We start from the raw sequence: 14,249 nt of genomic DNA, 5'->3' as shown, positions 1-14,249 counted from the left end.
TATAGTTTTAACAAATACATTATGTGGTATATTTGGTGGTAAAGCGCCTCTTCCTCTTAAAGATCCTTTGTTATTTTTTGGTGGTTACTTTTTTTTTGGGGGGGGGGTGCATGCTCCGGGAATCAAACCCGGGTCTCCTGCCTGAAAGGCAAGTATTCTACCACTGAACCACCTGTGTACCCTGTTTTTGCATGTTCTTTATAAACTCTGAAAAGGCAGTACATTGTTCTGGATCTTTATAAGTTCTGGCACAGTACATTATTTACTCGGGATGCCTGAGATGTAACCAATTCTACATTAATAACCTTAGCATCTCTATTTGTGTGACTTACCTCCTGCCTAACCGTAGAGTTTTGGAGTTTCAGTATCTTTAATAGAGTACAAGATGAATAAAGATTTATTCTAGCCGTGGCATCTTCACATACATTTGTTCAGATTTTCTTTCTATTATAAGAATTGGATATATAATGAATGTGTTTTTGCAGTTGTACTCCAGTGTTTTAAAATAGGTTTTGCTTACTGCACATACATGCCTGAGAATGACTAGAACTCCTCTGTTATCAATAAGATCTTAATTTGCTCTGCCTCTTAAGATCCACTTCTCCACCTCTTGCATTTGGCTTCTATGGCATTATAGAATATTTTAGTCAAATGTGAATAAGCAAACAAACAGAAACATGACTGAGGCACCTAATTGATGGACACTTTTAAAGGATTAGAATATCCTTTTTCATTATTTTAAAACTTGCTATCTAATGGAAAATTTCTGAGCTTAAAAGGAAAAGATGATTACATAAAATCACTCATTTTGTAATGATGAGAAATTTTTTGAGATGCTGTTTTTTAATCATTATAAAGGGAAATGACATATATTTGCTTTATTTTCGAATTCTAAGAAATATATTCCTTAATGTAAATGAAAAGTTTTTTTCTCTGAACCTCTAAGATCCATTTCTTAGACTTTTCATTTATGGCCTTTATGGCATTGCTTTTATGTGTATTTAATCCAGTAAGTATTGATTGTATAGCATGTGCCTATCCTTATGTTGGATGGTAGTATAACCTATTTTGGGTGTTTTTTGTTATTTGTCTTTTACTTGCAGTAATTTTCCTTTGTTAACAGAAATAGCTTATAGGTCATATTCTCCTATAGTAAATAGAGTTAAAAATAAATTTCTACTTATTTTTTATGAGTATTTGTAAACCGTATGTTTAAATATAGTACATTTCTGGCATAACAGAAGAATGGTTAGTTCTTGTAGAAAGAATTTGTTTTAGTTACTTGTCTGTTCTAGTGACTTAGAATGGAGATACAAGTTCTTTTTTTTTATATTTTTATTGATACATCTATACACACATACGTTCTATACATGGTGTACAATCAGTGGTTCACCATATCATCACATAGTTGTGTATTCATCACCATGATAATTTTTAAGAACATTTGCATCACTTCAGAAAAAGAAATAAAAAGAAAGACTCATACATACCATACCCTCACTCCTCCCTCTCATTGACTACAAGTATTTCCATTTACCTAGTTTATTTTACCCTTTGTCCCCCCGTTGTTTATTTATTCATTATCCATATATACTTTTTATTCATCTGTCCATACCCTGGATAAAAGGAGCAGTAGACGCGTGGTGTTCACAATCCCACATTCACATTGTAAAAGTTATACTTTTATATAATCATCTTCAAGAATCAAGGCTACTGGAACACAGCTCAGCAGTTTCAGGTACCTCCCTCCAGCCACTCCAACACATCATAACTAAAAAGGGATATGTATATAATGCATAAGAATAACCTCCAGAATAACCTCCTGACTCTACTTGGAATCTTTCAGCCACTGAAACTTTTTCTGTCATTTCTCTCTTTCTCCTTTTGGTCAAGAAGGCTTTTTCAGTCACTTGATGCTGGGTCCTGGCTCATCCTGGGAATTCTGTCCTATGTTGCCAAGGAGATTTACACCCCTGGGAGTCATGTCCCACACTGGGGGTAGGGCAGTGAGTTCATCTGCTGAACTGGCTTAGAGAGGCCACATCTGAACAACAAAAGAGGTTCTCTGGGGATGACTCTTAGGCCTGATTTTAAGTTGGCTTAGCCTACCTTTGCAGGAATAAGTTTCATAGGGGCAAACCCCAAGTGCGAGTGCTTCACCTGTTGATTTGGTTGTCCCCACTGCTTGCAAGAATATCAGAAATTATTCAGTTGAAAAAGTTGATTGTTTCCTTCTTTCTCCCCAGTTTCCCCAATAGGACCTTGCAAATACTTCTTTATTCACTGCCCAAATTACTGTGGGTTATATTGAGGCATCACACTAACCTGGATGCACCGACAAGATCTCACACCTTATCCACAAGGTCCTTTTTGCTCTTTCTGATGCCGTGGAAATGAGCTTTGCTTCACTTCTAGTAATGTTCTTTGCTATAGATTTCTTTTTTTAAACCTGTAATTTAGAATCATTAACGCTTCAATTCATTATATAGTGTCATTTGATCAAGAAGGTTAGAATTATTTAATTCATAAATGAATTTTTAAAAATGCCATTTCAACAAAATCCTGTATTCAAATCTATGTTGTTGTTTTTTTAACTTTGGAAGGTGAATATTTAAAAATGAAATTAATTATTTTCTTATGACATCATGGTCATATCTATTTTCTGTGTTTGGCATCTTTTTACTTCCTAGCTAAAGAAGAAGGATTGTGAAACAGGTGATCTGGAATGGTATAATTACAAAGCCATTTATGATTATCTTTTGAAATACTTTCTTTTTTAAATCTCTCTAGAAAATTTTCCTTCTGAATTATTTTTTTATTTAAGCACATTCTGAAAATACTGTCATTTTAATTCCCTAATTATGCAATAGTTTAAATTAGAAGTGTTTTAAAAATATGCTGAAAGGTACACAGAAATTATTTTTGGATTAAAAAAATTCTTCATTAATGTCTCATAACCAAGAAATTTTCATTTTATCGGGATAGTAGTCTGTTGCATATCTGGATAATCCGAAGTCTTCTAGGATTCTTTAGCACTGAAATATTCAAGCCATGACTGAAACCTTGGGGGGGATAGGATAGAAGTTTAGTTCAGATTACCTAACAATTCAGATCCCTTCTAACCCTGAGACTCTGTCCGTTCCTCCCTATCCCTCTGCTGGTGCTATGTGACAGATACATGAAAATAGAACTCTGAAGTCTATGCTTTTACTCTTGTTAATCTACAGAGGCTAAGGCAGGTTGGGCAGTAGTCATGTATTAGAACATCTGCCTTTATCTTCCAAGTGCAGATAGTTGGCTTCAGCTATTGTATCATCTCAAAGTGACTCACCTTCTCTGTCCTACCCTGGGCTGTCCATGACCTGGTATTAAATCCTACCCAAGCTGGAAGTTCATTAAAGGCTTCTGTCAGAAGGAGTTGACATTTAAAATTCACTAACCTCGTGTGTGTTATACTGACTGCTTGACCAGTTTTGATCCATTCTTTTGCATCACACTTCAGCTTTTGCTTTGGACTGTTTTCCTGGTTTTAGATTATAAATCCCCCTGACCTCTCACATGGCTGTTTGACTTATAAATTAATTTGAATAGATTTTTCTTTTTGGAATAAGTAATACATGTCTGTAGTTTTTTAAAAAAAGACCTGTGATATTATAAGCATGTATATCCCTCATTTTATTCCTAATCCAAGTGGTAGTAGAACACCTTTGCTTTAACAGTAGATTTGACTATTGGCATTAATATATAGATAGATGCTCCCTCTTCTTCTTCTTTTTTTTTTTTTTTATTAAAGAAAGCTTCCTTTTTTCCCCTGACCTACAGAAGATTCTCTTCTCGGTAATCCTTGATGGTTGACTGACTTGAGACCTGCTATTTGATCTGATTTCCTGGCTTTCTGTAGTTTCTTGACTGAGTACTTACTTTTTGTATACTTTGATTGAGTATTGACTTTTTGTATTTCTTGCCTAGCCCCTTGCTAGAGCCTTGTTTGGCTGTGTTAGTCCTTTGAGAATCACATCTGTAATTTGTCTTCTAATTTTCCTTTTTTCTGTTGACAGTTTATTTTCCTTTTTGGCCTATTTTTACAGATTAATATGAAATTTTAATTAACAAATATATACTACTATTACATATTTATTAAAACAAACTTAATTGAGCTTAGTATTCTTTCTTAGTCTCTTATTCTTCTGGTAAAGGCAAAGGAGTTATGGAATGTCCCAAGGTTAGAAAACAGAAAAATGAGGGGTGGGAGGGTGAGTGATGGGAAAGAGGATAACCATTTCATCTGGTATTGAAAACTGGTCTTTAATATGAAGTTGATAATTACCTTTTAAATTCTTGAAATATATACTATTGTAAAAATATATAATATTGTAAAGTAAATTCCATCTTTTTAAAATCTTAGTGAAGAAGAAACTGTAACTTTTCTTTTACAGTGCACTAGTGAAAAATGAGAATTAGCTTTATATGTTTACTGTTGTCATTATCTTCATGAATTTAGGTTTGGCCATTTAACTTCTTAGAGAAATTGTTTTTAAATATGTATTTTTAACTACTTAAAGTGACTTTAGTTAGAATTAGGGTAAGCTGTGACTAGATGGTGATGGTACCTTATTCCTGACTCTCAAGACAAAAATTTATGATGGAAGTATGATTTATCTGAGTAATATATGAAAGGGCCACGTTATAGGGTTGATTTTTTTTTTTTTTTTTGGTTGGTACATAGCAATTGTAGGGAATTTAAAATGGACAAGAAATCATTTGGATAAATAAATAAAATGTGGATTTATTTCACTTGCTGTTCTTACATTTGACTTCATGTCATCTGGGCTAAAATCCTAGGAGAGCAGCCATTTATGTTAGTTTATAGATTTCTCAGGGGCACAAACCGTATTCTTTAGTTTAATATCTTCAGTGACTAGCATTCTTCTTGCTATTTAATAGGTGCTCAGTAAATATTTGTCAGACTGAAATAAAAGATTCATCAAGTAGGTACTAACATAATTTTATTCTACTTGCAAATTTAGTGTAGTTTATGGTAGTGTTCCTTAAATACCCAGTAACTTTTTGACCACCCCTCCTAGGTAGTGGTTTTAAGATAACAGGTTTGGTTTTCTTAAGTTATGTATGTCTTAATGCTTATATTAAAGGGGGATTTACTTAGCTATTTCCTTCATATTGGCCTTTAAACCCAGGATGGTTTGACAAGGCTCATAGATGTGCTTGTAATGTTGGCATGATATTGTGGTTAACAGTCATCCTAGAGAAGACTCAGCTCATGTGAACTAACAGTAGACAGGCAATATGCCATTTAAAGATCATTACTGGTGAAGCTTAAAATGGTCATTGACCAAAATGTTAATGTGTTAGGGAAACAATGAAACCTTGTTTTTGTCTCTCTAAAACAGAAGAATTAGAATTAATATTAAGTCATGTTATAAAATGAGTGTCGACTAACCTAACGTAAAACTGAATGCTGGATTCCTTTTGAAACAAATCTTTTAAACATTGTAATCAGTATATGCAGTGTACTTACTGTTAAGGACTAGCACAAGATAAACCTTTAATGAGATTTAACTGATTTTTATTGAGCACCTGTTATGTGTGAAAATCTGAAATATACACTAATTGATTAATCATTAGGCATCAAAGGCCTGTGCTTTGGAGGGCTCATTTTTTAAAGATATTGATTGATACTCAGTTTAAGAAGTAAGTAGTGAATTCCAAGCTAATTTAAGAACCTTAGGTGACTATCTCTGTTATTGCCTGAGGTAACTGAAAGCTTTAGCTATTGGCAAAGGCACAGTCAGTTGGATGTGTCTAATTGTAACTGAGTAGAGTAATCAGAAAACAGTAACTGAATTTGAATGAAGTTCCCTTGGGAAAAATATAACAAAACATTTAAATGTTAACTGAAACTTAATTTAGGGGAAAATTTTATTTGTCTTTATGAAGTGGAATATCTTATTTTTCTTATTTGTAACTATGTATGTAAGAAGAATTAGAAAATATTATAGGCCCTTTTTCTGACTCCCAATCAACTTCACTTAGATTAAAAAGTCTTATTTATGAATACATAAATATTTATGTATTTATATACATCGTGCTCTTTAATATGCCATTCAGTAAAAGACAATTCAGGCATCGATCTGAGGGCTGAGAATACAATGTTGAACATCAAAGCTATCTTCTCTGTCCTCTTGAACCTTCCAGTTTAATGGGGATACAGAAAAGTAGTTAATTACAAGATAGTGGGATAATCTAGTAGAGGAGAAGTATAGGGTGCTGTGGGAATGTAGGTGAAGATCTCATATCAAAAAACAAGAGGGATCCAGAGAAGGTTTTGTAGAAGTCTTCATGAAAGACGTCTAACTTGGGACTTGAAGGATTACCAAAAGTGTGAACCAACCAGAAGAGGGAGGTGGGAGGATGTTATATGCAGAGGGGAAAATAAGTGAAGGCCCAAAAAGTGAGAGAGAGAGCGCATTTGGCTTATTTGCAGAACTGAAATAAATTTGGTATACCTGGATCAACAATAACCATGGGGGACTGTGGGATGCATTTATGATTGATAATTAAGATTTATTAGTCAAGGTTAGAGCCAGATTTTTTTTTTTTTTTGGATACGTACTGAGAACAAACATAATCCCTAGTAAATATAGTTTATAACTATAAAGCTAGGACTAAATAAGAAATTGAATATTGTTTTCGTTTTTCTGTGATTGAGAAACCTGGTAGACAAAGTGTTATGTTTTGATTTAGGAATATAGTTTTAAATTTTTACAATTAAATGTTTTTAATGAGTAACCTTGTGATGTTTGCAGGCTGATTATTTTATGCATTATATCTGAACTATGTACTTTCTCTTTAAATGTTCAGTTTATTTGAATTCTTAAGTTAAACATATTTCAGGTATTTCTGTGTTCCTCTTTTCTTGACTGACTTTAAAGGCAAAATGGAATCTTTAGTATGGCTCTTTTAATTTAGAATTAAAGAATCCAGAAATTCCTTTTTTTCTGCCCACTGGTACTTGATTGTCAGCTGTTCTTCCAGAAAACTACATGTAGATCAATCAGAGAGGTTTATCCAAAGCATTTTTATCATCAGTCTACCTCTCATAATTTTCTGTCATCTGTGAGTTTTAACTGTGAACTAAACATATTAGCAGCCTAGTGCCAAGATATTTTGTAATGTGAAATGGAATAGAGAGTTACGTGAATTTACTTTCATATAAAAAGTAACACTCAAGCTGTTCTCTGAATTTAAAAATGTATGTTTTGTGATAATATGGTTTGGTGGAATAAACGTAGATTTTGGATTTGGGAAATGGTAGAAATCCAGGTATATAATTTTCCTGGGATTTAGGTTCATATTTTCTTTCAAAATTCTCCAAGATAGGTCTAATTTGTTTTATTTTACAAGATGAATAAAGCAAAGTGCAAAGATTAAGTCACTGTTTAAGTCACACAAGATAATATCAAAATTAGAATCTCTAAAGACCTAATAAAGTTGTGATGATCTGATCACCTAGTTGCAGTACAGTTTTGAGAGCTGACCTATTTATAAATGAAGATAAAATATACTTTAAAAATGGAGTGGGCCATGGTCACTCAGCAGGTAGAGTTCTTGCCTGCTATGCCAGAGACCTGGGCTCGATTCCCACTGCCTGCCCAAGCAAAAAAAAAAAAAAAAAAAACTTTAAAAATGAAATATAAGTACATTGCAAAATGCTGAATGGGAAATATAATTAAAGCATTAATTATACTTAGAAATATTTAGCTTTCTGAGTTTACAATATTATTTATAATCCCAACATTGTTCATGTCTTTAATGTTCTTAGAGCTTGATAGATAGGCAATAAATGTTTGTTGAATGACAGAGCACATTGAGCCTAGATGGTCTTAAACGAGTTTTAACGGCACTTTGTTTTTTTCCTCTTTATTTTAGGTCATTTTTGTATCTGAGTTTGTAAAGCATTGTAGATCAAGTTTGCTAACTTACCTGTGGCAGAGATCTAAGAAGTAGTGACAGAAGGCCTTCATTTGTATTTTATTTGGTGGAGGTTTTTATTTTAAAGATGAGATGCTTGTTGTCATTTATTTTGTCTCTGCTTTTTCCTCTTCCTAGATGCTTAGATTCCCTAGATCAATGATTCTCAAATCTGGCTAATTTCTTTAAAAATAATTAGAGCATTATTAGAGCTGAACATTTTGTAGTTGTATATAGCACAGGCTTGGTCTTGGCTGCTTTGGAGTTTATAATCTAGTGGAAAAAACAGACTGACTATTAATTATATCAGTATTTAATTGTGATTGGGGTAAGTGTTTTGAGGGAGAGAGGCATTGAGTAAATGCAAGTGGTGTCAAAAAGTCTAAGTACAGTTCAGAATCACCTCTCAGGATGGACAAGGATTCTCTAGTACCACACTAAGTGGCTATCATCCCAAGTTGCTCAGAACCAGAAGTGATTTGAGCTGAATTTAAAAAGAAAAGTCACAGGCATTCCTTTGGCAGTTTTGTTTTTTAAGGAATCAGGGGAAAATGTATTGCAAAACTGCATGTTTGCTTCCTAATACATAAAAGAGCTTTAAGAGCCAGCTAAAATTTAATGGGACACTGACTGGGGAACATTGAATTTTTCTGCCCTACTCCAGATCTATTGATTCAGAATCTCTAGGGTAATGTACATCTTTATTCCCAGGGCAAACTGAGATAATCAACCAGATGTTGGAACCAGTGTCTTTGAATAGCCCAAAAATTGATTGGCAGCTGAATTAGAAAACAGGCATCAATCTAGCTGTCCAAATAACCAAATGATAGTAGGATTTTGCTTAAAATTTTGTTGTAAATATAGTGTGAAAGAAATTGGCAGTGTCTATATTTTGTTTTCAAAGATAAACTGCACTTTTGTATTGTCAGCAGTGGCTGCCCAGTTAAAAAATACATGTTAAAGTTACCTTTTGTGTTGTTTTCTTTTCTTTTTTCCCCTCAGGAACTAAACAACTTAAGCATATTTTATTAAAAGATGTGGACACTATTTTTGAATGTAAATTATGCCGCAGTCTTTTCAGAGGATTACCAAATTTAATTACCCATAAAAAATTCTACTGCCCTCCAAGTCTCCAGATGGATGACAGTAAGTTTTATTCATATATCAGATAATATGTATTCTTATACTATAACTATACATTTGCATTTAAATGATATCAATATCTAGTTAAAGATAATTTAATGATGGAGATAGAATTGTAATACTTGACTGAATGTTATATTCAGTTCTTTAGATAGATATTTCACATCAGTGCTTTCTACTTGGATATTTTTAAGATATTTTACAAGAGGTTAGACTTAGGAGTAAATTTATTTGTATTAAAATATTAGGTATTTTTTAATGTTTATATGGACCAATGTATATATAGGATATTTGTAAGTTCAAAATATTAATATTATCTTGAAGGCAACAATTTCTTGATCCTTTTCCTCTTCTTTAACAACTTGTTACCAGTTATGGTCATTTACATAGATTTCTCTTAAAGTGAGAAGGTTATGAATATAGAGCAAAGGATGAATAAGTGAGTGATTTCTTAGTAATGCTAGAAAACATTAAAACTTTTATTACGCTTTCTAGTGTTTTCTGGGTCTTGATTTTGAAAATCAGTTTTGTTCTTGGTAAAATTTATTTTTAAAAGTCTTTATATCAGAAATTACATTGTGTCACATACTAACTTGAGATCTGAAATTGCTTTATGTGATGTGTGGAATCAAGCCTTTGTTAAATTAAGTGTATTGTTCCTGTATGATTAGTTTAGCAGTTTATGGAATAGTATTATCTTCTCACTTTAAAAACTAATATAAATTCTTTAAAATATTTTAGTAAGTAATAGTTTACTTTATTTCTTGTTCAGGAATTTAACTCCTTGCTTACAACTACACTTTGGAAATTTGATAACATGGTTACTTTGTGGGTTTTATACATTTTAAAATTTAACCTTTTCGTGATGGCCATATATCAAAAAAACTGCTTGATATTAATGAGTGTTAAGCTGGTTTAAAGTTTGTTATGGGCCATAAATGAAACAAAAACTTTCTATTTGTCTGGAAACTTTTCCTGCTACTGTTTAATCGGACTATTCTTCTTTATATCGTTGACATATAAGTTAAAAAAGAGTATATAGATTAGTTTCAAATCTAGTCTTTTAATTAAGGTACTAATAGAAAATTTAGTTTATTTTCTAGTAGCTATTTTTTGTTATCTTTTAGGTTATACTTTAATCATTTATTTTAATAGAATAGTGTTATATTAAGAAGAAATGTATAGAACTAAGTCTAGCAAATACTTCTTAATATCATGCAGTTCATCTTTACATATTCTCTTACAGATCTCTCTTTTCATCTTTTTTATCTTTTCATTTCCCTAAGATATTCAAAATGCTTGTCCTCATACAATTAGACTAGATTGTTTATTATGGATTAAGTTATAAGGAATGCTGTATTATTTTTAAAAAATCATTTTTGTTTAAATAATTACATTCTTCATGATATTTTATCCATCCTGGCTTATGAGAACACTGAGTTGCCTTTGTAGGTATAAAACTTTTAGACTGAAAAATATGAAATATTATTATTATTTTTTAAATCCAGCAAAATTTTAATATGAAATATTAGGCAACATTAAAATTGATTTGACAAAGCGTTTCTAAAATGCAAAAAACAGAATGTAAAACTGTATTTACAATGTTTCTCAACTGTGCAGAGAAATGGTAGGTGAAATAAAAACAGAGTATCAAGTACCTCTATATTTTTTTGCATTTTATGAATTTCATGGCTAGTACATTTTATTTTTTTAATATATTTTTATTGTCAAACCTTAACCCACAGACTTACAAATATTCTTGACATACATTCTATACATAGTGTATAATCAGTGGCTTACAGCATCATCACAGTAGTGTATCCATCATCATGATCGTTTTTTTGAACATGAAATATTATTTTTATTGTTTAGGACACCATTGTGTTTATATATTTTGTATTAAGAGCATTTAGAAGCAGAGCTAGTTGTTTAGATTGCATCTATTCCTTAAACATTTGCATACCATGATGAGAATTTAAGTTACAGCAAATTTTAGTTTAATTAACACTGTTTTATTTTATAAAATACTTTAAAGTGGATAATGCTCTTAGGAAAATAAATGCAGACCAGAAGTATAATACATTTATAAATATTTAAAAATATTACCGGGCTAGAGTTGGTTAAATATTTCAGATTAAAATGTTGTTTTTTCCTTAACAGACCTTCCTGATGTAAATGATAAACAAAGCCAAGCCATAAATGATCTCCTAGAAGCCATATATCCAAGTGTGGACAAACGAGAATATATTATTAAGCTGGAACCCATAGAAACTAATCAGAATGCAGTGTTTCAGTATATTTCAAGGACTGATAATCCCTCTGAAGTCGCAGAGTCAAGCAGCACTCCTGAACAAACTGAAGTTCAAATACAGGAAACTAGCACTGAACAATCTAAAACAGTATCAGGTCCAGATACAGAGGCAGAAACTGCAGAGCCTCCTCCTGTTGAGATTGTTGCAGATGAAGTTGTGCTTACATCTGATGAACAACCTCAGGAATCACAGGCTGACTTAGAAACATCTGACAATTCTGATTTTGGTCACCAATTGATATGTTGTCTTTGTAGAAAAGAATTCAATTCCAGACGAGGTGTTCGTCGTCATATTCGAAAAGTACACAAGAAAAAGATGGAAGAACTAAAAAAGTACATTGAAACACGAAAGAATCCAAACCAATCCTCTAAAGGACGCAGTAAGAATCTTCTAGTACCATTAAGTAGGAGTTGTCCAGTATGCTGTAAATCATTTGCTACAAAAGCGAATGTAAGGAGGCATTTTGATGAAGTTCATAGAGGACTAAGGAGGGATTCAATTACTCCTGATATAGCAACAAAGCCTGGGCAGCCTTTGTTCCTTGATTCTGTTTCTCCTAAAAAATCTTTTAAGACTCGAAAACAAAAGTCTTCAAAGGCTGAATACAATTTAAGTGCATGCAAATGTCTTCTTTGCAAGAGGAAATATAGTTCACAAATAATGCTTAAAAGACATATGCAAATTGTCCACAAGATAACTCTTTCTGGAACAAATTCTAAAAGAGAGAAAGGCCCTAATAATACTGCCAACAGTACAGAAATAAAAGTTAAAGTTGAACCAGCAGATTCTGTAGAATCTTCACCCCCTTCCATTACCCATTCTCCACAGAATGAATTAAAGGGAACAAATCATTCAAATGAAAAAAAGAGCACACCGGCAGCACAGAAAAATAAAGTTAAACAAGACTCTGAAAGCCCTAAATCAACTAGTCCGTCTGCTGCAGGTGGCCAGCAAAAAACCAGGAAACCAAAACTTTCAGCTGGCTTTGACTTTAAGCAACTTTACTGTAAACTTTGTAAACGTCAGTTTACTTCCAAACAGAACTTGACTAAACACATTGAGTTGCACACAGATGGAAATAACATTTATGTTAAATTCTACAAGTGTCCTCTTTGCACTTACGAAACTCGTCGGAAGCGTGATGTGATACGACATATAACTGTGGTTCATAAAAAGTCATCCCGCTATCTTGGGAAAATAACAGCCAGTTTAGAGATAAGAGCTATAAAAAAGCCCATTGATTTTGTTCTAAATAAAGTGGCAAAAAGAGGCCCTTCGAGGGACGAAGCGAAAAGTGATTCAAAACATGATGGCACTTCTAACTCTCCTAGTAAAAAGTATGAAGTAGCTGATGTTGGTATTGAAGTAAAAGTCACAAAAAACTTTTCTCTTCACAGATGCAATAAATGTGGAAAGGCATTTGCCAAAAAGACTTACCTTGAACATCATAAGAAAACTCATAAGGCAAATGCTTCCAATTCACCTGAAGGAAACAAAACCAAAGGCCGAAGTACAAGATCTAAGGCTCTTGTCTGGTGAGGAACAGTTACAGAGTTTTGCTTCCCCCTCCCCCCCATCGAACTAAAAAAAAAAATCATTTGACCATAATTTATCTGATTCCATTTTAACGTGTTTGCTTCCATATATTTTATGGCAGTGGGAACTGTAAGAGTAGTGTGCTTATTGCATTTACCTCTTCAGTTACCTTTATTCCAGTGGCTTGGGAACAAAAGTTAACTTCAGAACTTACTTTCCATAGGACAATGCAATGTAGTTATAGGTAGATGGCACAGGGTCAGTGCTTTCCTCTTAATGTTGTAAAATATATGCATTTATTTTGGCTTTGTTTACAATAGAAGTCTTCTGTTTAACTAACTTTGCACAGGTTAAATGTTTTTTTAGTGACAGTTTACTAACGCATTGTAGGAAGTTAAATACATTAGAATGAATTTTTGAAGGCAATAATTATAGGAAAAAATCTTTTGAGGCACTGTAATTATTGTAAAAATTAATCTGTGATGGCTTAATAAAGTGCTGCACTCAGAAAAAAATCCCCAAATTGGATTTAGAATGATTAGCATTTATTATTTACTTTTTTTTATTAATTTTTAAATTCTTTTTGCATGGGCAGGCATCGGGAATTGAACCCGGGTCTCTGGCGTGGCAGGTGAGAACTCTGTCTGCTGAGCCACCATGGCCCGCCCTTATTACTTACTTTAGGCAAAGGGAATCTTGGCAAACGAAAGTTTGGATTTTTTTTGTTTTCCTTCTCCTTGGGAGTGTATGTTAGTGACTATGCTTTAGTTTTGATCTATGAAAGAAATGATTATTTAGACCCCAAATCTTCTTTATTTTTCCCTTTTTGTTTAAACTTTTTGGCGATCATTTCAACATAGTTAATGTTGTTAAGTAGGGATGTTTTTGTGGTTGTATGTTGCAAGGAAAGTAAAATCCCTGTTGGGAAGAAACAAAAAAAAATACTTTTTAAAGAAGGTTTTGGAACAAGTGTAGATTTTAAAAATGCAATATGAAATAAGGAGTAGACTCCCTATACTTGTTTTTGCAAGTTTCTATATATTTTTAAAGTTTACCTTTAGTACCTGTGTCCATTGTACTAAGGCATTTAATGTATTTAGTGAGTATTAAATTAGTTTTGGATTCAGGTTCTAAAGCAGAATACTTAGTTTGAGTGCCGAATAGGTTAAATGTGGTTTGATAATCACAAACTTTTTTGTGTGAAAACTTGAGATGAAACCATCCTTTAGAAGTCATTTACTGTTGTATAATTTTAAAAACAAGATTTTA

At 32.7% G+C, this 14,249-nt stretch overlaps 1 protein-coding gene across 11 annotated transcripts in view; it reads left to right on the top strand.

Moving 5' to 3' along the window:
* Positions 1–14,249, top strand: part of ZNF800 (zinc finger protein 800) — a 235,708-nt gene that overhangs the window by 79,796 nt on the left and 141,663 nt on the right. For 10 of the 11 annotated variants that reach the window (XR_013160490.1, XM_077123765.1, XM_077123676.1 and 7 more), the window contains 2 exons: positions 8,992–9,135; positions 11,293–12,979. Coding sequence is in view for 10 of the 11 variants with exons in the window: in XM_077123765.1 (XP_076979880.1) it covers positions 8,992–9,135; positions 11,293–12,979 (1,831 nt within the window). In the remaining variant the exon portion in view is untranslated. Of the gene's footprint in view, positions 1–8,991; positions 9,136–11,292; positions 12,980–13,575; positions 13,612–14,249 lie in introns of all 11 variants that reach the window. The other variant, XM_077123588.1, reaches the window with a different exon arrangement.

This window comes from Tamandua tetradactyla, chromosome 1, assembly GCF_023851605.1.
Source record: "Tamandua tetradactyla isolate mTamTet1 chromosome 1, mTamTet1.pri, whole genome shotgun sequence".
Taxonomy (NCBI): Eukaryota; Metazoa; Chordata; class Mammalia; order Pilosa; family Myrmecophagidae; genus Tamandua; species Tamandua tetradactyla.
The sequence above is the reverse complement of the archived record's forward strand: the minus strand, read 5'-3'. Positions and strand labels throughout refer to the sequence as shown.